The 25,296-nt window shown below is 48.0% G+C and overlaps 2 protein-coding genes across 4 annotated transcripts; one reads left to right on the top strand and one right to left on the bottom strand.

Annotated features, from left to right (window-relative positions):
• The first annotated feature begins 3,274 nt into the window (after positions 1–3,274).
• On the top strand, positions 3,275–21,965 carry CALCB (calcitonin related polypeptide beta). Of its 3 annotated transcripts, none has more exons than XM_066583705.1 (5): positions 3,293–3,381; positions 3,679–3,774; positions 3,851–3,982; positions 11,686–11,873; positions 21,591–21,965. In XM_066583705.1, the coding sequence occupies exons 2-4, from the start codon at positions 3,689–3,691 to the stop codon at positions 11,846–11,848; spliced, it is 381 nt and encodes a 126-aa protein (XP_066439802.1). In that variant the 5' UTR covers positions 3,293–3,381; positions 3,679–3,688; the 3' UTR covers positions 11,849–11,873; positions 21,591–21,965. The 3 variants fall into 3 exon arrangements, with proteins under 3 accessions (XP_066439803.1, XP_066439802.1, XP_066439801.1); XM_066583704.1 differs by having other exon boundaries at positions 3,295–3,381; positions 3,661–3,774; XM_066583706.1 differs by lacking the exons at positions 11,686–11,873; positions 21,591–21,965 and adding an exon at positions 10,495–11,679 and having other exon boundaries at positions 3,275–3,381; positions 3,661–3,774.
• A 676-nt stretch (positions 21,966–22,641) lies between these two features.
• Positions 22,642–24,267, bottom strand: LOC136581814 (putative uncharacterized protein ENSP00000383309). The gene has a single exon (XM_066582439.1). The coding sequence runs from the start codon at positions 24,265–24,267 to the stop codon at positions 22,642–22,644; it is 1,626 nt and encodes a 541-aa protein (XP_066438536.1).
• Positions 24,268–25,296: the final 1,029 nt, after the last annotated feature.

Below are 25,296 nucleotides of genomic sequence, written 5' to 3'. Positions count from 1 at the left end.
GGGGGAGCTCACTACATACAGATATACCGAGTTACCACTAGGGGCAGCTCACTGTATACAGATATGTGCAGCCACCACTAGGGGAATGTCTCTGTATGGATATATACCTCCACCACCATGGGGAGCTCCCTACATACATATATACACAGGCACTACAAGGAGAGCTCATTGTAAACAAATATACACAGCCACCACTAGGGGAGCTCACTACAGACAGATATATACAACCACACTAGGGGGATCTCACTATATACAGACATATACAGCCACCACTAGGGGAGCTCACTACAGACAGATATATACAGCCACCACTAGAAGGAACTCCCTACATACAGATATATACAGCCATCTCGGGGCGGAGCTCCCTGTATACAGATATATACACCCACCACTAGGTAAAGCTCACTGTAAACAGATATATACAGCCACCACTAGATGATGCTCATTGTATGCAGATCTATACAGCTACCACTAGGGGGAGCTCACTACATACCGATATATGCAGCCACCACTAGGGAAGTTCACTGTATGCACATATATAAAGCCACCACTAGGGGGATCTCACTGCATGCAGATATATACAGCCACCACTAGGGGGAGCTCACTACATACAGATATATACAACCACACTAGGGGGATCTCACTGCATACAGATATATACAGCCACCACTAGAAGGAACTCCCTACATACAGATATATACAGCCATCTCGGGGCGGAGCTCCCTGTATACAGATATATACACCCACCACTAGGTAAAGCTCACTGTAAACAGATATATACAGCCACCACTAGGGGGAGCTCACTACATACAGATATATACAGCCACCACTAGGTGGAGCTCACTACATACAGATCTATACAGCCACCACTAGGGGGAGCTCACTACATACAGATATACCGAGTTACCACTAGGGGCAGCTCACTGTATACAGATATGTGCAGCCACCACTAGGGGAATGTCTCTGTATGGATATATACCACCACCACCATGGGGAGCTCCCTACATACATATATACACAGGCACTACAAGGAGAGCTCATTGTAAACAGATATACACAGCCACCACTAGGGGAGCTCACTACAGACAGATATATACAGCCACCACTAGAAGGAACTCCCTACATACAGATATATACAGCCATCTCGGGGCGGAGCTCCCTGTATACAGATATATACACCCACCACTAGGTAAAGCTCACTGTAAACAGATATATACAGCCACCACTAGATGATGCTCATTGTATGCAGATCTATACAGCTACCACTAGGGGGAGCTCACTACATACAGATATATACAGCCACCACTAGGGGGAGCTCACTACATACAGATATATACAGCCACCACTAGAGGGAGCACACTGTATACAGATATATACACCCACCACTAGGTAAAGCTCACTGTAAACAGATATATACAGCCACCACTAGATGATGCTCATTGTATGCAGATCTATACAGCTACCACTAGGGGGAGCTCACTACATACAGATATATACAGCTACCACTAGGGGGAGCTCACTACATACAGATATATATAGCCACCACTAGGGGGAGCTCACTACATACAGATATATACAGCCACCAGTAGGGGGAGCTTACTACATACAGATATATACAGCCACCAGTAGGGGGAGCTCACTACATACAGATATATACAGCCATGACTAGGGGGAGCTTACTATATACAGATATATACAGCCACCAGTAGGGGAGCTCACTACATACAGATATATACAGCCACCAGTAGGGGGAGCTCCCTGTATACAGATATATACAGACACCACTAGGTAAAGCTCACTGTAAACAGATATATACAGCCACCACTAGATGATGCTCATTGTATGCAGATCTATACAGCCACCACTAGGGGGAGCTCACTACATACAGATATATGTAACATCTACAAGAGGGAGCTCCCAGTTTACAGACATTTACAACCACCATTAGGGGGAGTACCCAGTCTAGAGGCATATATTGCCCCCTTTAGGGGAAGCAATCAATTGATCCCTATGGTTCTCTACTTGTGGATTTCCTCGCTTCTCTTTCCTCACCTGTTCTTCAGCTTCCTTTGTTCTCTCTGACTTTAAAACACCCTCTAATTATATTCCTTTTTATTTCTGCATATCTCACTGCATCTATGTATCTATCCCATCCTATATTTCTATATCTATCCCATCCTCTATCTATGTATCTATCCCATCTTCTATCTATATATCTATCCCATCCTCTATCTATGTATCTATCTCACCTTCTATCTATGTATCTATCCCATCCTCTATCTATATATCTATCCCATCCTCTATCTATGTATCTATCCCATCTTCTATCTATATATCTATCCTATTGTATATCTATCTCACCTTCTATCTATGTATCTATCCCATCTTGTATCTATATATCTATCCCATCCTCTATCTATGTATCTATCCCATCCTCTATCTATGTATCTATCCCATCCTCTATCTATATATCTATCCCATCCTCTATCTATGTATCTCTCTCCATCCTTCTCTCTCCCCCTCCCTTCCTCTTTCTCTTGAACATCCCCGCTCTCCTAGTGATCCCCATTAGTTTGTGTTGCTCTCCTCCTCCTCCTCGTTCTCTGCTTTCATTGTAATTCCTTCTCTCCTCTTATCCATGAAGCGTCTCTCTCCCTCCTGTCTGGACTCTCTGCACTTCCTCTCTGTCCTACCCCCCCGGGGCATTAGTGGAGATGTGAGGCTGCTGGGTCATGTGAGGGTCTGTCTCTATAGAGGGGATTCCCTCCAGCATGGACCGTGTACAGGGTGCAGCTCTTGGCGGAATCTACTAGGAGGACGTCCGTCCCGACTACTCCTGGCTGCCCAGCATTGGATCAGCTGGTAGTCAGCGCTCCTCAGCCCTGGGTGAGTGTCTGCAATGCAGTGGTGTTTGCAGTAGATGTCGCTTCTAATAAACGCTGCTCATTCACTTAGCTGTCTTCTACTAGAAAATACTGTCATTTTTCGGAGAAAGGGGTGCGGAGTAGGCGGATGAATTATTAATGACCGAGTCGCTTCCGTTACTTTTCATTAACGTTTTAAGTTTTTTCTAAGGTCCTTTTTTTCAATGACATCAATGTAAATGAGTCCGCTGAGGGCCAAATGACTGGCACATTTTGTGAATGGAATACTCAGTGACTGGGATGACGTCATCGGAGCCCAGGGGGGTCCATGCCCTGCTGGGGATTGGCCACTGGAAGGGCTGGGTGCAGCTCATTGGCTGGCCACCACTCCTCCAACGCCTACACACGGGGAGCCAGGAGCTACATATAAAAGGCCGGCCGCCCCATTGGAGAGCATTGAGTTGGTAGTTTGAGAGAAGTCTTGGTGATCTACACCTTCCACGAGGACCACTGGCAGGTGAGTAGAGCGGCGGCGAGGAGCAGAGCTCAGCACAGGTGGATGGTAGCACTTAGGTGATGGGACTGGACGCACATTAGTAGACTGGGGTCTCCGAGGGGCCCCTGCAGATGTAGTTGGACTACAAGCCTCAGCGTCCCTGCCTGAGGCTTGTAGTGCGCTGGGGGTTATTTCCTTGGCTGCAGGGAGTGGGTGATGAGTGTGGAGGGCTTGCAGGGTGCTCTCACATGATTGCTCAGGACTCTCTTAATGCTGATGGCATTCCTGGCTGATGGCCAGCGCTTTAAATCTTCGCAGGAAGGACATTATGGTCGTGCTGAAGATCTCCTCTCTGCTGGCTGTCCTGGGGTTGCTGGTGTGCCAGATGTACAGCTCACAGGCGACTCCAGTCAGGTAAGGTGTATGTCAGTGAGGACGGTGCTGTACGCGCCCCGCAGAGCATTGACCCTCTGCCTTTCTTTCCATGAAGACCTGGCTTGGAGTCCTTACCGGACCGGGTGACAGTCAGCGACTACGAGGCACGGAGGTTACTTAACGCACTGGTCAAAGAATTTGTGCAGATGACAGCAGAGGAAATGGAGCAGGCGAGCGATGGGAACAGGTAAGAGCGAAGCTTCCGAGGAACTACTGACAGTGTACCAGAGTTGACCGCACAGTACAGAGTAGACTGCAGCTTCCACATGTAGGGTCCGCTGCGCAGAGCACATTGCTGGCCAGAACTCATTACCTCATTCATTTCAGCATCTAAGGATGGCGTGTTTCCACACGAGAAGAGTGATGTACAGCACTGAGCACATCTATATATCAGACCCCACCTATAGGGGACTGTACAGCACTGAGCACATCTATATATCAGACATCACCTATAGGGGACTGTACAGCACAGAGCACATCTATATATCAGACATCACCTAGAGGGGACTGTACAGCACTGAGCACATCTATATATCAGACCCCATATATTGGGGATTGTACTGCACTGAGCACATCTATATATCAGACCCCACCTATAGAGGACTGTACAGCACTGAGCACATCTATATATCAGACATCACCTATAGGAGACTGTACAGCACTGAGCACATCTATATATCAGACATCACCTATAGGGGACTGTACAGCACTGAGCACCTCTATATATCAGACCCCATATATAGGGGATTGTACTGCACTGAGCACATCTATATATCAGACCCCACCTATAGGGGACTGTACAGCACTGAGCACATCTATATATCAGACCCCACCTATAGGGGACAGCACAGCACTTAGCACATCTATATATCAGACATCACCTATAGGGGACTGTACAGCACTGAGCACATCTATATATCAGACATCACCTATAGGGGTCTGTACAGCACTGAGCACCTCTATATATCAGACATCACCTATAGGGGACTGTACAGCACTGAGCACATCTATATATCAGACATCGCCTATAGGGGACTGTACAGCACTGAGCACATCTATATATCAGACATCGCCTATAGGGGACTGTACAGCACTGAGCACCTCTATATATCAGACCCCACCTATAGGGGACTGTACAGCACTGAGCACATCTATATATCAGACATCACCTATAGGGGACTGTACAGCACTGAGCACATCTATATATCAGACATCACCTATAGGGGACTGTACAGCACTGAGCACATCTATATATCAGACCCCACCTATAGGGGACTGTACAGCACTGAGCACATCTATATACCAGACCCCACATATAGGGGACAGTACAGCACTGAGCACATCTATATATCAGACATCACCTAGAGGGGACTGTACAGCACTGAGCACATCTATATATCAGACATCACCTATAGGAGACTGTACAGCACTGAGCACATCTATATATCAGATCTCACATATAGCGGACTGTACAGCACTGAGCACATCTATATATCAGACATCACCTATAGGGGACTGTACAGCACTGAGCACATCTATATATCAGACATCACCTATAGGGGACTGTACAGCACTGAGCACATCTATATATCAGACCCCACCTATAGGGGACTGTACAGCACTGAGCACATCTATATACCAGACCCCACATATAGGGGACAGTACAGCACTGAGCACATCTATATATCAGACATCACCTAGAGGGGACTGTACAGCACTGAGCACATCTATATATCAGACATCACCTATAGGAGACTGTACAGCACTGAGCACATCTATATATCAGACACCACCTAGAGGGGACTGTACAGCACTGAGCACATCTATATACCAGACCCCACATATAGGGGACAGTACAGCACTGAGCACATCTATATATCAGACATCACCTATAGGAGACTGTACAGCACTGAGCACCTCTATATATCAGACATCACCTAGAGGGGACTGTACAGCACTGAGCACATCTATATATCAGACATCACCTATAGGAGACTGTACAGCACTGAGCACATCTATATATCAGACCCCACCTATAGGGGACAGTACAGCACTGAGCACATCTATATATCAGACATCGGCTATAGGGGACTGTACAGCACTGAGCACATCTATATATCAGACATCGCCTATAGGGGACTGTACAGCACTGAGCACCTCTATATATCAGACCCCACCTAGAGTGGACTGTACAGCACTGAGCACATCTATATATCAGACATCGGCTATAGGGGACAGTACAGCACTGAGCACCTCTATATATCAGACCCCACCTAGAGTGGACTGTATAGCACTGAGCACATCTATATATCAGACCCCACCTATAGGGGACAGTACAGCACTGAGCACATCTATATATCAGACATCGCCTATAGGGGACTGTACAGCACTGAGCACATCTATATATCAGACATCACCTATAGGGGACTGTACAGCACTGAGCACCTCTATATATCAGACCCCACCTATAGGGGATTGTACTGCACTGAGCACATCTATATATCAGACCCCATATATAGGGGACTGTACAGCACTGAGCACATCTATATATCAGACCCCATATATAGGGGACTGTACAGCACTGAGCACATCTATATATCAGACTCCACATATAGGGGATTGTACTGCACTGAGCACATCTATATATCAGACCCCACCTATAGGGGACTGTACAGCACTGAGCACATCTATATATCAGACCCAACCTATAGGGGACTGTACATCACTGAGCACATCGATATATCAGACCCCACCTATAGGGGACTGTACAGCACTGAGCACATCTATATACCAGACCCAATATATAGGGGACTGTACAGCACTGAGCACATCTATATATCAGACCTCATATATAGGGGACTTCACAGCACTGAGCACATCTATATATAACACCCCCATATATAGGGGACTGTACAGCACTGAGTACATCTATATACCAGACCCCACATATAGGGGACTGTACAGCACTTAGCACATCTATATGTCAGACCCCACATATAGGTGACTGTACAGGACTGAGTACACCTATATATCAGACCCCATGCATAGGGGACTGTACAGCACTGAGCACATCTATATATCAGACCCCACCTATAGGGGACAGTACAGCACTGAGCACATCTATATATCAGACCCCACATATAGGGGACTGTACAGCACTGAGCACATCTATATATCAGACCCCATATATAAGGGACTGTACAGCACTGAGCACATCTATATATCAGACCTCATATATAGGGGACTGTACAGCACTGAGCACATCTATATACCAGACCCCACATATAGGGGACTGTACAGCACTGAGCACATCTATATATCAGACCCCATATATAGGGGACTGTACAGCACTGAGCACATCTATATACCAGACCCAATATATAGGGGACTGTACAGCACCGAGCACATCTATATATCAGACCCCATATATAGGGGACTGTACAGCACTGAGCACATCTATATATCAGACCTCATATATAGGGGACTGTACAGCACTGAGCACATCTATATATCAGAACCCACATATAGGGGACTGTATAGCATTAAGCACATCCATATATCAGACCCCACATATAGGTGACTGTACAGCACTGAGTACACCTATATATCAGACCCCATGCATAGGGGACTGTACAGCACCGAGCACATTTATATATCAGATCCCATATAAGGGGACTGTACAGCACTGAGCACATCTATATATCAGAACCCACATATAGGGGACTGTACAGCACTGAGCACATCTATATATCAGACCCCACATATAGGTGACTGTACAGGACTGAGTACACCTATATATCAGACCCCATGCATAGGGGACTGTACAGCACTGAGGACATCTATATATCAGACCCGATATATAGGGGACTGTACAGCACTGAGCACATCTATATATCAGACCCCACATATAGCGGACTGTACAGCACTGAGCACATCTATATATCAGACCTCATATATAGGGGACTGTACAGCACTGAGCACATTTATATATCAGACCCCACATATAGGGGACTGTACAGCACTGAGCACATCTATATATCAGACCCCACATATAGCGGACTGTACAGCACTGAGCACATCTATATATCAGACCCCACATATAGGGGACTGTACAGCACTGAGCACATCTATATATCAGACCCCACATATAGGGGACTGTACAGTACTGAGCACATCTATATATCAGACCCCACATATAGGGGACTGTACAGCACTGAGCACATCTATATATCAGACCCGATATATAGGGGACTGTACAGCACTGAGCACATCTATATATCAGACCCCACATATAGCGGACTGTACAGCACTGAGCACATCTATATATCAGACCTCATATATAGGGGACTGTACAGCACTGAGCACATTTATATATCAGACCCCACATATAGGGGACTGTACAGCACTGAGCACATCTATATATCAGACCCCACATATAGGGGACTGTACAGTACTGAGCACATCTATATATCAGATCTCACATATAGCGGACTGTACAGCACTGAGCACATCTATATATCAGACCCAGCTATAGGGGACTGTACAGCACTGAGCACATCTATATATCAGACACCACATATGGGGGACTGTACAGTACTGAGCACATCTATATATTAGACCCCACATATAGGGGACTGTACAGCACTGATCACATCTATATATCAGATCTCATATATAAGGGACTGTACAGCACTGAGTACATCTATATATCAGACCCCATATATTGGGGAATGTACAGCACTGAGTACATCTATATATCAGACCCCATATATAGGGGAATGTACAGCACTAGGAAGGTACAGCAATGTACAGGGGAATGTACAGCACCACCTATATGTGGGCTCTATATATCAGAGCCCACATATAGGTGACTGTACAGCACTGAGCACATCTATATATCAGAACCACCTATAGGGGACTGTACAGCACTGAGCACCTCTATATATCAGACCTCATATATAGGGGACTGTACAGCACTGAGCACATCTATATATCAGACTCAACTTATAGGGGACTGTACAGCACTGAGCACATCTATATATCAGACCCAATATATAGGGGACTGTACAGCACTGAGAACATCTATATATCAGACCCCACCTATAGGGGACTGTACAGCACTGAGCACATCTATATATCAGACCTCACATATAGGGGACTGTACAGCACTGAGCACATCTATATATCAGACCTCATATATAGGGGACTGTACAGCACTGAGCACATCTATATATCAGACTCAACTTATAGGGGACTGTACAGCACTGAGCACATCTATATATCAGACCCAATATATAGGGGACTGTACAGCACTGATCACATCTATATATCAGAGCCCACCTATAGGGGACTGTACAGCATTGAGCACATCTATATATCAGATCTCATGTATAGGGGACTGTACAGCACTGAGCACATCTATATATCAGACCTCATATATAGGGGACTGTACAGCACTAAGCACATCTATATATCAGACCCCATATATAGGGGAATGTACAGCACTGAGCACATCTGTATATCAGACCTCATATATAGGGGACTGTACAGCACTGAGCACATCTATATATCAGACCCCATATATAGGGGAATGTACAGCACTGAGTACATCTATATATCAGATCTCACATATAGGGGAATGTACAGCACTGAGCACATCTTTATATCAGACCTCATATATAGGGGACTGTACAGCACTGAGCACATCTATATATCAGATCTCATGTATAGGGGACTGTACAGCACTGAGCACATCTATATATCAGACATCACCTATAGGGGACTGTACAGCACTGAGCACATCTATATATCAGACCCCACATATAGGGGACTGTACAGCACTGAGCACATCTATATATCAGACTCCACATATAGCGGACTGTACAGCACTGAGCACATCTATATATCAGACTCCACCTATAGGGGACTGTACAGCACTGAGCACATCTATATATCAGAGCCCACATATAGAACAGATCATTGCAGGTTTGTGAACACAACCGACAATGATTGGATTATAGTAAGAGAACAGCCCGGGTCACTGTGCGCAGCACCGAGTATCCTGCCATGCACAGGAGACTTACCTGTTGCTGTTCTCCCCTGACAACTGTTATTACTACTCATCATCATCATCATCAGAGACCTTAACTCTCTCACTGCCACAGGTGACCGCAGAGCACTAGTGTCTATTAGTCGTAAAGAGAAGGAATGATCCCCTTGGAGACACCATGGGGTCTGCAGGATAAATTATGAGAGTGAGGTACGGTATTACTGAGGAGACAGGTCCACGGTCTGGGGGTGCCCTCAGTCAGCATCTTGCATGCTCCCCCATACTAAAGGCATGTAGTGTAACGATAGCTGCTTTGTCTGCAGTGAGAGGATTAATAATATAACTGGGCGTTGACATAATGCACTCAGCGATGACATCATCCTCCGAGCGGAGCGATCAATAGCAGTGCATGGACTGCATTGTAATAACCACTACAGCATGACTTCAGCATGCCTGCTCCCCCTTACTGCAGCGAAGACCCCAAGTCTGCCACTCACACTCAGCATGGTACCGCAGCAGGCAGCTCATGGTTTGGTTAGCAGCATGATAAGAGACGGTGGAGACAAGTTGCATGAGGGTGCATGTGTCTTATGACCACTTTAGTTTGGCTGTTTTTTGGCATGTCTCTTTTTCTGTTTTCCCCCCTGCAGCTTGGATAGACCCATGTCCAAACGTTGCTCGGGTCTGAGTACTTGCACGCTGTGGAAACTCTCTCAGGATTTGCACAATTTAAACTCTTACCCTCGCACTGATGTCGGTGCTGGCACGCCTGGCAAGAAGAGAAGCACCCTGGCCGCCATGGACAATGAACATTACGCAAACTATGGCGAGCAGTTTGATATCAATAACTAGAACGCAAGGCTGATGCATGTGGAGCTAATGTGCAGTGGACAGGGTCCCCCTCAGCCGGAGAGCAGAGCGCACAACCAACCTCTCATATATACGTAGATAGGTGCAGGAGCCCCCGAACCCCCAGAACACCAGCGCACGCTGTACCCTCAGACTAGCACATCACAATCGCACAGAAGTGGAAGTAATAAAGCGTCTTGTCCCTTTCATTGCTGCTTATGTACAAATAAAATTCTCGCATCCGCCTGGTCACGCACTCAATTAATAAACCTATTTTTCTACAAGGAGAAGTATTGTGGCTTTAGTAGTATTTCTTGTAATGGGACACGAGAGCGTCCGCTCCGCAGCACCACGGGGGCGCTAGTGAGAGGTCAGGGTGGGGGACAGAAAGGTTCAAAAGCGGGTGCGGCGACAAGAAGGCAGGTAGAACACTAATCGTGAAGGTAAGAGACGCTTCAGTTCTTGATACTTTGTAGCCTGTTTCCCGATACATTGTTCTCTCTCCTTGACACATGTTGTGGCTTTCATTCTGATACATTTGCTAGATTCTGTAAATCTGTGCAGGATGCTTTTTTAACCCCTGAGCTCCAGTGACCGATGCTGCCAGTTCTGAGATGCCCCACTATTCTCCTCCGCTCTACGTGGATGGAACGTTTTATATTCAGTCATCTCTTGGGATAAGTTAACACTTCGATGCCCGTATGTAAATCTTCCTGCTTCCGGGTGAACCGATGTGATTCGTGAAAACTGTCCCGGAATGGAAGTCATTTCACCGGTTCCATTCCGTGTGAATAGGTGATGGGTTACTGTGGAGGGATAGTGGGGATTTCTACCTGGAGCAAGCAGCTTGTGGCTGAGGAACTACAAGTCCCAGCATGCCCCGCTCACGGAGCTGTTGTGTAGAGCGTTGGTATTTTCGATGTGATTGCTTGTGATTATTCTCATCCCAGAGGTTCTGATATTCTCTCTGTATTATATCTTGACTCCAACAGCAATGTGACAGCACAGAAGAGAGCGTGCAACACGGCGACCTGCGTCACCCACCGCCTGGCCGACTTCCTCAGCAGGTCAGGGGGAATGGTGAAGAGTAATTTCGTGCCCACCAATGTTGGCTCTAAAGCTTTTGGCAGGAGAAGACGAAGCCTCCACGTCTAAAGTCAGCAGTGACATCAGGAATATGGTAATTGTCTCCCGGGCTGCATGCTGGCACCTTCACTGTCTGGGAGGATCAGGCAGACGCACGGAACGTGGGATCCGGTAGAATCATATAATACTCTGTTACGGAATGTCAAATCTGTCAAATGATGAACTGTAATACAATCTAACACGCTGGAATCTAAACGAATGGCCCGTAGTAGACTAGAATCCGAGGCTAATGATAGACTAATATGTAGTATGTAATAAACTCTGATAATACCCTCCAGGCTAAACTATTATGCCATGTAATAAGCTGTAATATACAATAATCCCATGTAATGTAATAATATAATGTAATATCCACTAGCAGAGCGTGATATCATGTCGCGCAGTATTAGAGGCTGGTGCTATTACAGCTGCATGGCATTTATTAACAGACCCCACAACTTCTACATTTCAGCTCTTATTCCTTCTTCTCAGTCCTGATTTAATGACATTTTTCTGCTGTTCTCAGCTACAATAACCGCGGAGACACAGAGACAGGTCAGGGGAAAGTGATGATGATGATGAAATGTGCAGCATGATTATTAGAATGATGTTAGGAGAATTACCAGCCCAGACGCGGCGCAGCACTCGCCATGACCCCGGGGTCAGCGCACACGCCCCAATGTGCCGCCGGGACTTGTTGTGTGCAGCGGGGAATCCGCTAGTTATTATCATAACCGCAAATAACAAGCCGCATCCGATGGCCTCACGGACAACTCCAAGCACTTACACTAGTATCACTAGCAGATACTGATCTAGCCAAAGTAACTAGTACTACTAATATATCTAGTTCATTGACAATTAAATTCACGAAAACAGCGTTCGTCTGAACGAGACCTTATGCTAATCAGCCTTAACAACTACTACTAATTTACCAGAATAATCCCAACTAGTAATACTAACTAACCCTACTATTGATACCAATCATAATAATAACTACCAATACTAATCTGTACTAATAACAACAGAAGTAAATACTACTAGTCCACCCCAACAATACCTACTAGTTATACTAATCCACCCCAACAATAACTACTAGTTATACTAATCCACCCAAACAATAACTACTAGTTATACTAATCCACCCCAGCAATAACTACTAGTTATACTAATCCACCCCAACAATAACTACTAGTTATACTAATCCACCCAAACAATAACTACTAGTTATACTAATCCACCCAAACAATAACTACTAGTTATACTAATCCATTCCAACAATACCTACTAGTTATACTAATCCACCCCAACAATAACTACTAGTTATACTAATCCACCCCAACAATAACTACTAGTTATACTAATCCACCGCAACAATAACTACTAGCTATACTAATCCACCCCAACAATACCTGCTAGTTATACTAATCCATCCCAACAATACCTACTAGTTATACTAATCCACCCCAACAATACCTGCTAGTTATACTAATCCATCTCAACAATAACTACAAGTTATACTAATCCACCCAAACAATAACTACTAGTTATACTAATCCATCCCAACAATACCTACTAGTTATACTAATCCACCCCAACAATACCTACTAGTTATACTAATCCACCCCAACAATACCTGCTAGTTATACTAATCCATCTCAACAATAACTACAAGTTATACTAATCCACCTCAACAATAACTACTAGTTATACTAGTCCACCCCAACAATACCTACTAGTTACACTAATCCACCCCAGCAATAACTGCTAGTTATACTAATCCACCCAAACAATACCTACTAGTTACACTAATCCACCCCAGCAATAACTGCTAGTTATACTAATCCACCCCAACAATACCTACTAGTTACACTAATCCACCCCAGCAATAACTGCTAGTTATACTAATCCACCCCAACAATACCTACTAGTTATACTAATCCACCCCAACAATACCTACTAGTTATAATAATCCACCCCAGCAATAACTGCTAGTTACACTAATCCACCCCAGCAATAACTGCTAGTTATACTAATCCACCCCAACAATACCTACTAGTTATACTAATCCACCCCAACAATACCTACTAGTTATAATAATCCACCCCAGCAATAACTGCTAGTTATACTAATCCACCCAAACAATAACTACTAGTTATACTAATCCACCCCAACAATACCTACTAGTTATAATAATCCACCCCAACAATAACTACTAGTTATACTAATCCACCCAAACAATAACTACTAGTTATACTAATCCACCCCAACAATACCTACTAGTTATAATAATCCACCCCAACAATAACTGCTAGTTATACTAATCCACCCAAACAATAACTACTAGTTATACTAATCCATCCCAACAATACCTACTAGTTACACTAATCCACCCCAGCAATAACTGCTAGTTATACTAATCCACCCCAACAATACCTACTAGTTATACTAATCCACCCAAACAATAACTGCTAGTTATACTAATCCACCCAAACAATAACTACTAGTTATACTAGTCCACCCAACAATAACTGCTAGTTATACTAATCCACCCCAACAATACCTACTAGTTATACTAATCCACCCCAACAATACCTACTAGTTATAATAATCCACCCCAGCAATAACTGCTAGTTATACTAATCCACCCAAACAATAACTACTAGTTATACTAATCCACCCCAACAATACCTACTAGTTATAATAATCCACCCCAACAATAACTACTAGTTATACTAATCCACCCAAACAATAACTACTAGTTATACTAATCCACCCCAACAATACCTACTAGTTATAATAATCCACCCCAACAATAACTGCTAGTTATACTAATCCACCCAAACAATAACTACTAGTTATACTAATCCATCCCAACAATACCTACTAGTTACACTAATCCACCCCAGCAATAACTGCTAGTTATACTAATCCACCCCAACAATACCTACTAGTTATACTAATCCACCCAAACAATAACTGCTAGTTATACTAATCCACCCCAACAATACCTACTAGTTATAATAATCCACCCCAGCAATAACTGCTAGTTATACTAATCCACCCCAACAATACCTACTAGTTATACTAATCCACCCAACAATAACTACTAATTATACTAATCCATCTCAACAATAACTACTAATTATACTAGTCCACCCAACAATAACTACTAATTATACTAGTCCACCCAAACAATAACTGCTAGTTATACTAATCCACCCCAACAATACCTACTAGTTATACTAATCCATCCCAACAATAACTACTAGTTATACTAATCCATCCCAACAATACCTGCTAGTTATACTAGTCCACCCCAGCAATAACTACTAGTTATACTAATCCACCCAAACAATAACTGCTAGTTATACTAATCCACCCCAACAATACCTGCTAGTTATACTAATCCATCCCAACAATAACTACTAGTTATACTAATCCATCCCAACAATACCTGCTAGTTATACTAATCCACCCCAACAATACCTGCTAGTTATAATATGTGGACGAGGAGGAAAAAGAGGGGGGAGCAAAACCCGCACAGTCGTGTTTGTTGTGAAAAATGACACAGTAGAAGTGGTGAAGAGAGTGAAGTGGTGACTACAATAGTGGAGGTGCTGCCTGAGCAGATGACCACCACCGGGGGGCGTGATAGAGTCAGAGAATAGAACTAAATACCTGTCAGTGGAGAAGGCGCAACACTCCAGGTTAAAGCGAATAGGAAGTGACCAAAGGTTTGGGGAACGTCTCCTTTTATTTCATAAAGTACCTGATCAGATTATGAAAACGCGTTTCGGGGAGGAGAACCCCTTCATCAGTTCAGCTGGTGTTTACAACATACAAGCAATTGGTGGGTCCCAAAAGGGTTAATGATTAGATCTGTTTGCCTGTCAGGTGCGGGTGAGCCAGGGCCCATTGGAGAAGGAGCGCATACACAACCGATGTCATAGGCTGTCTGACCTACCTTGTGCCGGATACGTAGCAAGCTGCTATAGAATTCAATGGAAGCCGGAAAAGAGGGCGGGGGAGGGGGAGGGAGTCCCCTGCGGGCAACGAAGGACAAGAGAAGAGCGGCCGGCTGTAACCATTATTGGCCATTTCAAGCACTTTACAGCGATCGAGAGTTTCTATGGCTTCTGCAGATGTTTTCGCTGATTTGGAGCAGCGGCCCGTGGGAACGGACAAGAAAACGCTAATTAAGCTCAGGACTTGAGAACCGCTAATTCCTTTTCGCGCGATTTTCGTCTGTGATGCGGCGCATGAGAACATGTGCGCTCCTGTGAAAGAGGCGTAAGACTGCCATTACACAAGCGCCACTAGGTAAAACGAAAAATGGTTGGTCCGGAGTCGACAGGGGAGCGAAGTGCGATTGTGAGGGAAACCAAGTAACCCTGCAGGTAGGAGAGCTGTGATTGGCCGACAGACAGACGTGATGTCACCGCAGCTTATCACCCCCTTCGTCAGATCCATAGCCTGGGCGCTAGGGGGCGATATCTGCTGTGACATCATGTCGGCCAGTGACAGCTCTCACATCGACAGGAGGACTTGGTTTCTCTCACCGGGAACAATCAGCGCCACTAACTGACCGCACATCACTGTAAGCCCCGAACTCTCCTGCCCGTCTACTAGCATAGTACGGCCTTTCATACGGGCGATGCAAGTTTACCCCGGCCGCATCGCAACGAAAAACCCGCACACGGACAAAATCCATCATCAAGTCGCAGCTAAAATTTGCGTTTTCTCGCTCATTAACACAAGTGGCTGCATTGTATATACGCCACAGCGCGGAAATCCCTCGGTCGGGGAGGTGGGGAGCTCACCTTCAATGGAGGTGTTCAAACAAAGGCTGGACAGACATCTGTCTGGGATGATTTAGTGATCCTGCACTGAGCAGGGGGGTTGGGCCTGATGACCCCAGAGGACCCGATGACCCTGGAGGACCAGATGATCCTGGAGGACCGGATGATCCTGGAGGACCGGATGATCCTGGAGGACCGGATGACCCTGGAGGTCTTAAGGATCTGATGACCCCGGAGGACCAAATGACCCCAGAGAACCTGATGACCCTGGAGGACCCAATGACCCCGGAGGTTCCGATGACACTGGAGGACCCGATGACCCCAGAGGTCTCAAGGACCTGATGACCCTGGAGGACCTGATGATCCTGGAGGACCCGATGACCCTGGAGGACCCAATGATTCTGGAGGACTCCAATGACCCTGGAGGAGACGATGACCCCGGAGGTCCCGATGACCCCAGAGGTCCCGATGACCCTGGAGGACCCGATAACCCCAGAGGTCTCAAGGACCCAATGACCCGATGATCCTGGAGGACCCGATGAGTCTGGAGGACCCGATGAGTCTGGAGGACTCCAATGACCCTGGAGGAGACGATGACCCCGGAGGTCCCGATGACCCCAGAGGTCCTGATGACCCTGGAGGACCCGATGACCCCAGAGGTCTCGAGGACCCAATGACCCTGGGGGACCCGATGATCCTGGAGGACCCGATGAGTCTGGAGGACCCGATGAGTCTGGAGGACCCGATGACCCTGGAGGACCTGATGACACCTGGAGGACCCGATGACCCTGGAGGACCCAATGATCCTGCAGGACCAGATGATCCTGGAAGACCCGATGACCTTGGAGAACCCGATGACCCTGGAGGTCCCCAATGACCCTGGATGACCCGATGACCCCGGATGACCCGATGACCCCGGAGGTCCCGATAACCCTGGAGGACCCTTCCAGCTCTACCATTCTAGAATTCTATGGCATAAATCCTCAGCAGGGCTTCTAATGCCTAAATAGCGGCACCTGTAATGTCTGCACAGTGCTGGCCGCTGCTAAACTGCCTCCCTTTTTGTTCGGCTCCCATAGCAGTCCATGGGAGCTGCCAGTGTATGCAGAGAAAGGATAAGAGAATCTTTTCCAGTTGCGTAAAATATCAGCGGCCGATGTTCGAACTTTCCCAGTGCAACATTTGTACGCAGCTAAAAATCGTCCATTTGAACGAATACATTGGACGCCGGCACTCCAGAGGGTCGCGGTTCTTTATCTCCGCAGTTTAAATGCTCAGCTGACATAGATCAGAAGCTCTGGCCGCTGCTAAACTCCCTCCCCCTCCCTCTTTCTGCTGGTGGGGAGAGAGTTTATCAGTGGGGGTATCTGTCATTGTTTAACAGCACTCTGCGCTGCTATGTCCCCCCCCCCCTCCTTTGCCGGACGGCTCGCATTGTCTCCCATAGAAGTCTATGGAGCCGCCAGAAGATCGGATTTGTCGTATCTTTTAAGTCAGGAAATCTCGGCGTCAGAAATCGTTCATCTGAAAGAATCCACAGCAAACCAAAGGCTCCTTCAGAGGTCCATGGGAATGAGCCCCAATACTAGTCAGCCCTAATACTACTGCCATGAATATTAGCAGCCCCTACTAGTTACTGATCCCAATCTCCCCTAATAATTACCATTAGTGACTGAGCCCATAATAACTCTTCGGGGGTCTCGCTGCGGCGAGTTGTTACTGGTAATAAAAAGAAACTATTATAAAATCGGTGACAATGATCCCCACGGCTGTTCAGGCTGCTGGGAGTTGTAGTCACAGAATGGGATCATAGATGGAAGAAGTCCAAACATAGTGTAGAATGTTCAAAAACTCATCAAATGATGAAAATTGGTGATCAATGTACTCTGGATATAGAAGAGTGGGGGCGACGCTCCCCCTGAACCTGCTGCACAGAGATGCTTCAGAGTCTGAGGCCATCAAAGACACCAAAGAGGGAAATATTAAGGAATTCAGAGCCACATAGTCGTCAGGAGCCCAGAGCCACATAGTCGTCAGGAGCCCAGAGCTGGCATAGTCGTCAGGAGCCCAGAGCTGGCGTAGTCGTCAGGAGCCCAGAGCTGGCATAGTCGTCAGGAGCCCAGAGCTGGCGTAGTCATCAGGAGCCCAGAGCCACGTAGTTGTCAGGAGCCCAGAGCCACATAGTCGTCAGGAGCCCAGAGCCACATAGTTGTCAGGAGCCCAGAGCTGGCGTAGTCGTCAGGAGCCCAGAGCCACGTAGTCGTCAGGAGCCCTGAGCCACATAGTCGTCAGGAGTCCAGAGCCACATAGTCGTCAGGAGCCCAGAGCTGGCGTAGTCGTCAGGAGCCCAGAGCTGGCGTAGTCGTCAGGAGCCCAGAGCTGGCGTAGTTGTCAGGAGCCCAGAGCCACGTAGTTGTCAGGAGCCCAGAGCCACGTAGTCGTCAGGAGCCCAGAGCCACATAGTCATCAGGAGCCCAGAGCTGGCATAGTCGTCAGGAGCCCAGAGCCACGTAGTCGTCAGGAGCTCAGAGCCACATATCGTAAGGAGGCCAAAATCGGTGTAGTCTTCAGAAGCTCAGAGCTAGCGTAGTCGTCAGGAGCCCAGAACCACGTAGTCATCAGGAGCTCAGAGCTGGCATAGTCATCAGGAGCCCAGAGCTGGCATAGTTGTCAGGAGGCCAAAACCGGTGTAGTCGTCAGGGGCTCAGAGCCACGTAGTCGTCAGGAGCCCAGAGCTGTCATAGTTGTCAGGAGCTCAGAGCCATGTAGTCGTTAGGAGCCCAGAGCCACGTAGTCGTCAGGAGCCCAGAGCTGGCGTAGTCATCAGGAGCTCAGGGCTTGTGTAGTCATCAGGAGCTCAGAGCCACATAGTCCTCAGGAGCCCAGAGTCGGCATAGTGATCAGGAGCCCAGAGCTGGCGTAGTCGTCAAGAGCCCAGAGCTGGCGTAGTCATCAGGAGCCCAGAGCTGGCGTAGTCATCAGGAGCTCAGAGCTGGTGTAGTCTTCAGGAACTCAGAGCTGGCGTAGTCGTCAGGAGCTCAGAGCCACATAGTCGTCAAGAGCCCAGAGCTGGCATAGTCGTCAGCAGCTCAGAGCTGGCGTAGTCGTCAGGAGCTCAGAGCCACATAGTCGTCAGCAGCTCAGAGCTGGCGTAGTCGTCAGGAGCTCAGAGCCACATAGTCGTCAGGAGCCCAGAGCTGGCGTAGTCATCTGGAACCCAGAGTTGGCATAGTCGCCAGAGTCAGTGTAGTTGTCAGGAGGCCAAAATCGGTGTAGTCTTCAGGAGCTCAGAGCCACATAGTGGTCAGGAGCCCAGAATTGTCGTAGTCGTCAGGAGGCCAAATCGGTGTAGTCTTTAGGAGCTCAGAGCCACGTAGTCATCAGGAGCTCGGAGCCGGCGTAGTCGTCAGGAGCCCAGAACCAGGTAGTCATCAGGAGCCCAGAGCCGGCATAGTCATCAGAAGCTCAGAGCCATGTAGTCGTCAGGAACCCAGAGCTGGCATAGTCACCAGGAGCTCAGAGCTGGTGTAGTCATCAGGAGCTTGGAGATGGGGTAGTCGTCAGGAGCTCGGAGATGGGGTAGTCGTTAGGAGCTCAGAGCCACATAGTCGTCAGGAGCCCAGAGCTGGCATAGTCGTCAGCAGCTCAGAGCTGGCATAGTCGTCAGGAGCACAGAGCCACATAGTCGTCAGGAGCCCAGAGCCACATAGTCGTCAGGAGCCCAGAGCTGGCATAGTCGTCAGCAGCTCAGAGCTGGCATAGTCGTCAGGAGCACAGAGCCACATAGTCGTCAGGAGCCCAGAGCTGCCGTAGTCATCTGGAACCCAGAGTTGGCATAGTCGCCAGAGTCAGTGTAGTCGTCAGGAGGCCAAAATCTGTGTAGTCTTCAGGAGCTCAGAGCCACATAGTTGTCAGGAGCCCAGAGCTCTTCTAGTCGTCAGGAGCTCAGAGCCACATAGTCATCAGGAGGCCAAAATCGGTGTAGTCTTTAGGAGCTCAGAGCCACGTAGTCATCAGGAGCTCAGAGCCGGCGTAGTCGTCAGGAGCTCGGAGCCGGCGTAGTCGTTAGGAGCCCAGAGTCGGTGTAGTCGTCAGGAATCCAGAATCGGCATAGTCGTCAGAAGCCAAGAGCCACATAGTCGTCAGGAAACCAGAGTTGGCATAGTCACCAGGAGCCCAGAGTCGGTGTAGTCGTTAGGAGCCCAGAGCCACGTAGTCATCAGTAGCCCAGGGTTGGTGAAGTCGTCAGGAGCTCGGAGCCGGCGTAGTCGTTAGGAATCCAGAATCGGCATAGTCGCCAGAAGCCAAGAGCCACATAGTCGTCAGGAAACCAGAGTTGGCATAGTCACCAGGAGCCCAGAGTCGGTGTAGTCGTTAGGAGCCCAGAGCCACGTAGTCATCAGTAGCCCAGGGTTGGTGAAGTCGTCAGGAGCTCGGAGCCGGCGTAGTCGTTAGGAATCCAGAATCGGCATAGTCGCCAGAAGCCAAGAGCCACATAGTCGTCAGGAAACCAGAGTTGGCATAGTCACCAGGAGCCCAGAGTCGGTGTAGTCGTTAGGAGCCCAGAGCCACGTAGTCGTCAGGAGCCCAGAGTCGGTGTAGTCACCAGGAGCCCAGAGTCGGTGTAGTCACCAGGAGCCCAGAGTCGGTGTAGTCACCAGGAGCCCAGAGTCGGTGTAGTCACCAGGAGCCCAGAGTCGGTGTAGTCGTTAGGAGCCCAGAGCCACGTAGTCGTCAGGAGCCCAGAGTCGGTGTAGTCACCAGGAGCCCAGAGTCGGTGTAGTCACCAGGAGCCCAGAGTCGGTGTAGTCACCAGGAGCCCAGAGTTGGCATAGTCACCAGGAGCCCAGAGTCGGTGAAGTCGTCAGGACCTTTTGGCTGCATCCAGCACTCTTTTTTATGTTACTTCATGTTTCACCTTCTTCCATTCACATAACACGTTTTGCTTCATTCTGAATGTTTTTGGTTTTCAGATTGCCATGAAAATGAAAATTCAACCTTCTTCCAAAATCCACATCATGAAAAGCCACCGGAAGAGTTCTGCATCCGCCCCGCCCCCGTCTGTTTGTGTTGCCCCCCCGCACCTGTTATTTGTTGTATAAAGAGAGTATTTATTATAAGCAGAAGATTCTATTCTTTTTATACCTTAAATCTGACAGCATCCATTTATTTTTTACATTGCGGCGCCCGTAGGTGACCGGCGCTGTTTCTGGCGGGCTGCGCTGCCCTCTCTGGGGGTGGAGCTAAGGTGCGCCGTGCCTTGACATCCAACATTGGACTGACATGATTGTACAGAATGTTACCAAGTGAATAAACATTGTATCAATTGTGAATTTCAGCAAGATTAAAAACGTATTTTAGATACAACGGCGCTGCCGCTCTGCTTTCTTTACGGCGTTTCATCTCCTTCGTGCTTCGACGCACTATTCACACGGCTGAAGACGGAGCGCGGACCGCCAAAAGCCATGGGGAGAGCCTGAAATGGGGTCTATAGCATGTGAGCGCCTTATAAGAGGAGGGGAAGGTCCGCCATCTTGTATCAGCCAGGCCGATTTCACATCTGCGTCACAGATCTGACTCAAAATGCCAAAAGCTTGACGGAAAGGGAGCGGAACCCCCTACTGTGCGCTGCTGTTCGATTCCGTCCAGTGATGGAGCTTTCGTGGCGGGGATTCCCCTTTTCTGCTCCCCAAACAAAGCATGAAAGTGAAATTAACAACACAGGTGTGAAATCACCCTGACACCAGGTAACCGTCTCATAGCCGTGACACCAGGTAACCGTCTCATAGCCATGACACCAGGTAACCGTCGCATATCCGTGACACCAGGTAACCATCTCATATCCGTGACACCAGGTAACCGTCTCATATCCGTAACACCAGGTAACCGTCATAGCCGTGACACCAGGTAACCGTCTCATAGCCATGACACCAGGTAACCGTCGCATATCCGTGACACCAGGTAACCATCTCATATCCGTGACACCAGGTAACCGTCTCATATCCGTAACACCAGGTAACCGTCTCATATCCGTGACACCCAGGTAACCGTCTCACATCCGTGACACCCAGGTAACCGTCTCATAGCCGTGACACCAGGTAACCGTCTCATAGCCGTGACACCAGGTAACCGTCTCATAGCCGTGACACCAGGTAACCGTCTCATATCCGTGACACCAGGTAACCGTCTCATAGCCGTGACACCAGGTAACCGTCTCATAGCCGTGACACCAGGTAACCGTCTCATAGCCGTGACACCAGGTAACCGTCTTATAGCCGTGACACCAGGTAACCGTCTCACATCCGCGACACCAGGTAACCGTCTCACATCCGTGACACCAGGTAACCGTCTCACATCCGCGACACCAGGTAACCGTCTCACATCCGTGACACCAGGTAACCGTCTCACATCCGCGACACCAGGTAACCGTCTCACATCCGCGACACCAGGTAACCGTCTCACATCCGCGACACCAGGTAACCGTCTCACATCCGCGACACCAGGTAACCGTCTCATAGCCGTGACACCAGGTAACCGTCTCATAGCCGTGACACCAGGTAACCGTCTCATAGCCGTGACACCAGGTAACTGTCTCATAGCCGTGACACCAGGTAACCGTCTTATAGCCGTGACACCAGGTAACCGTCTCATAGCCATGACACCAGGTAACCGTCTCACATCCGCGACACCAGGTAACCGTCTCACATCCGTGACACCAGGTAACTGTCTCATATCCGTGACACCAGGTAACCGTCTCATATCCGTGACACCAGGTAACCGTCTCATATCCGTAACACCAGGTAACCGTCTCATATCCGTGACACCAGGTAACCGTCTCATATCCGTGACACCAGGTAACCGTCTCATATCCGTAACACCAGGTAACCGTCTCATATCCGTGACACCAGGTAACCGTCTCATATCCGTAACACCAGGTAACCGTCTCATATCCGTAACACCAGGTAACCGTCTCATATCCGTGACACCAGGTAACCGTCTCATATCCGTAACACCAGGTAACCGTCTCATAGCCGTGACACCAGGTAACCGTCTCATATCCGTAACACCAGGTAACCGTCTCATATCCGTAACACCAGGTAACCGTCTCATATCCGTGACACCAGGTAACCGTCTCATATCCGTAACACCAGGTAACCGTCTCATAGCCGTGACACCAGGTAACCGTCTCATATCCGTAACACCAGGTAACCGTCTCATAGCCGTGACACCAGGTAACCGTCTCACATCCGTGACACCAGGTAACCGTCTCACATCCGTGACACCAGGTAACCGTCTCATATCCGTGACACCAGGTAACCGTCTCACATCCGTGACACCAGGTAACCGTCTCATATCCGTGACACCAGGTAACCGTCTCACATCCGTGACACCAGGTAACCGTCTCACATCCGTGACACCAGGTAACCGTCTCACATCCGTGACACCAGGTAACCGTCTCACATCCGCGACACCAGGTAACCGTCTCACATCCGTGACACCAGGTAACCGTCTCATATCCGTGACACCAGGTAACCGTCTCACATCCGTGACACCAGGTAACCGTCTCACATCCGCGACACCAGGTAACCGTCTCATATCCGTGACACCAGGTAACTGTCTCATATCCGTGACACCAGGTAACCGTCTCATATTCGTGACAACAAGCAATGCCACAGCATTTCTCCATCCAAAAAGTAGTCTGACTCTTGGTACCCGCGGCTGATGTCATACCACATGCCGCTCCCCCTCACCTCCTCCGTAGGCCTTACACGCTCAGCACTCCCCGACCTCCTTTCCCAGTGGCATGGTCAGGTGCAGCCACTGCAGGCCACTGGAAACTAGAAGTTGGGGAGTGCTGAGCGTGTAAGGCCTACGGAGGAGGGGAGGGGGAGCGGCATGTAGTATGAAATCAGCTGCGGGTACCAAGAGTACTGATTTTGACTGTTTTTTGGCAGTATTCGCTGTGAGAATTTCTACTGCACAGCAGGCAGCATTTTTACCCCGCCAAACATACGCTACATCAACTAGAGGTGTGCTGCCATGTGCAAAGTGGTCACAGTAGCAATAGTGTCCCCCACAGTGGCCCCATTAGTAATAGTGTCCCCCACAGTGGCCCCATTAGTAATAGTGTCCCCCACAGTGGCCCCATTAGTAATAGTGACCCCAATAGTGGCCTCAGTAGTAATAGTGACCCCAATAGTGGCCTCAGTAGTAATAGTGACCCCCACAGTGGCCTCAGTAGTAATAGTGACCCCCACAGTGGCCCCATTAGTAATAGTGTCCCCCACAGTGGCCCCATTAGTAATAGTGTCCCCCACAGTGGCCCCATTAGTAATAGTGACCCCAATAGTGGCCTCAGTAGTAATAGCGACCCTTATATTAGCCCATTAGTAATTATGACCCCACAGTCACCTCAGTAGTAATAGTAATCGCTATAGTGACCTCGGTAGTAATAGTGAATCTTATATCAGCCCATTAGTAATAGTAACCCCCACAGTGGCCTCAGTAGTAATAGTGACCCCCACAGTGGCCTCAGTAGTAATATTGACCCCCACAGTGGCCTCAGTAGTAATATTGACCCCCACAGTGGCCTCAGTAGTAATATTGACCCCCACAGTGGCCTCAGTAGTAATAGTGACCCCCACAGTGGCCTCAGTAGTAATAGTGACCCCCACAGTG

The sequence above is a fragment of the Eleutherodactylus coqui genome, chromosome 11, assembly GCF_035609145.1.
Source record: "Eleutherodactylus coqui strain aEleCoq1 chromosome 11, aEleCoq1.hap1, whole genome shotgun sequence".
NCBI classification, from domain to species: Eukaryota; Metazoa; Chordata; class Amphibia; order Anura; family Eleutherodactylidae; genus Eleutherodactylus; species Eleutherodactylus coqui.
Note: the sequence above shows the minus strand (reverse complement) of the source record. Positions and strands in the feature narration are given on the sequence as shown.

Coding starts and splice junctions, on each gene's coding strand:
- CALCB (XM_066583706.1), top strand. CDS start 3,689: ATGGTCGTGCTGAAGATCTCCTCTCTGCTGGCTGTCCTGGGGTTGCTG. Junction 3,775..3,850: donor TCACAGGCGACTCCAGTCAG/GTAAGGTGTATG, acceptor CTTTCCATGAAG/ACCTGGCTTGGAGTCCTTAC. Junction 3,983..10,494: donor CAGGCGAGCGATGGGAACAG/GTAAGAGCGAAG, acceptor TCCCCCCTGCAG/CTTGGATAGACCCATGTCCA.
- LOC136581814 (XM_066582439.1), bottom strand. CDS start 24,267: ATGAGACGGTTACCTGGTGTCACGGATATGAGACAGTTACCTGGTGTC.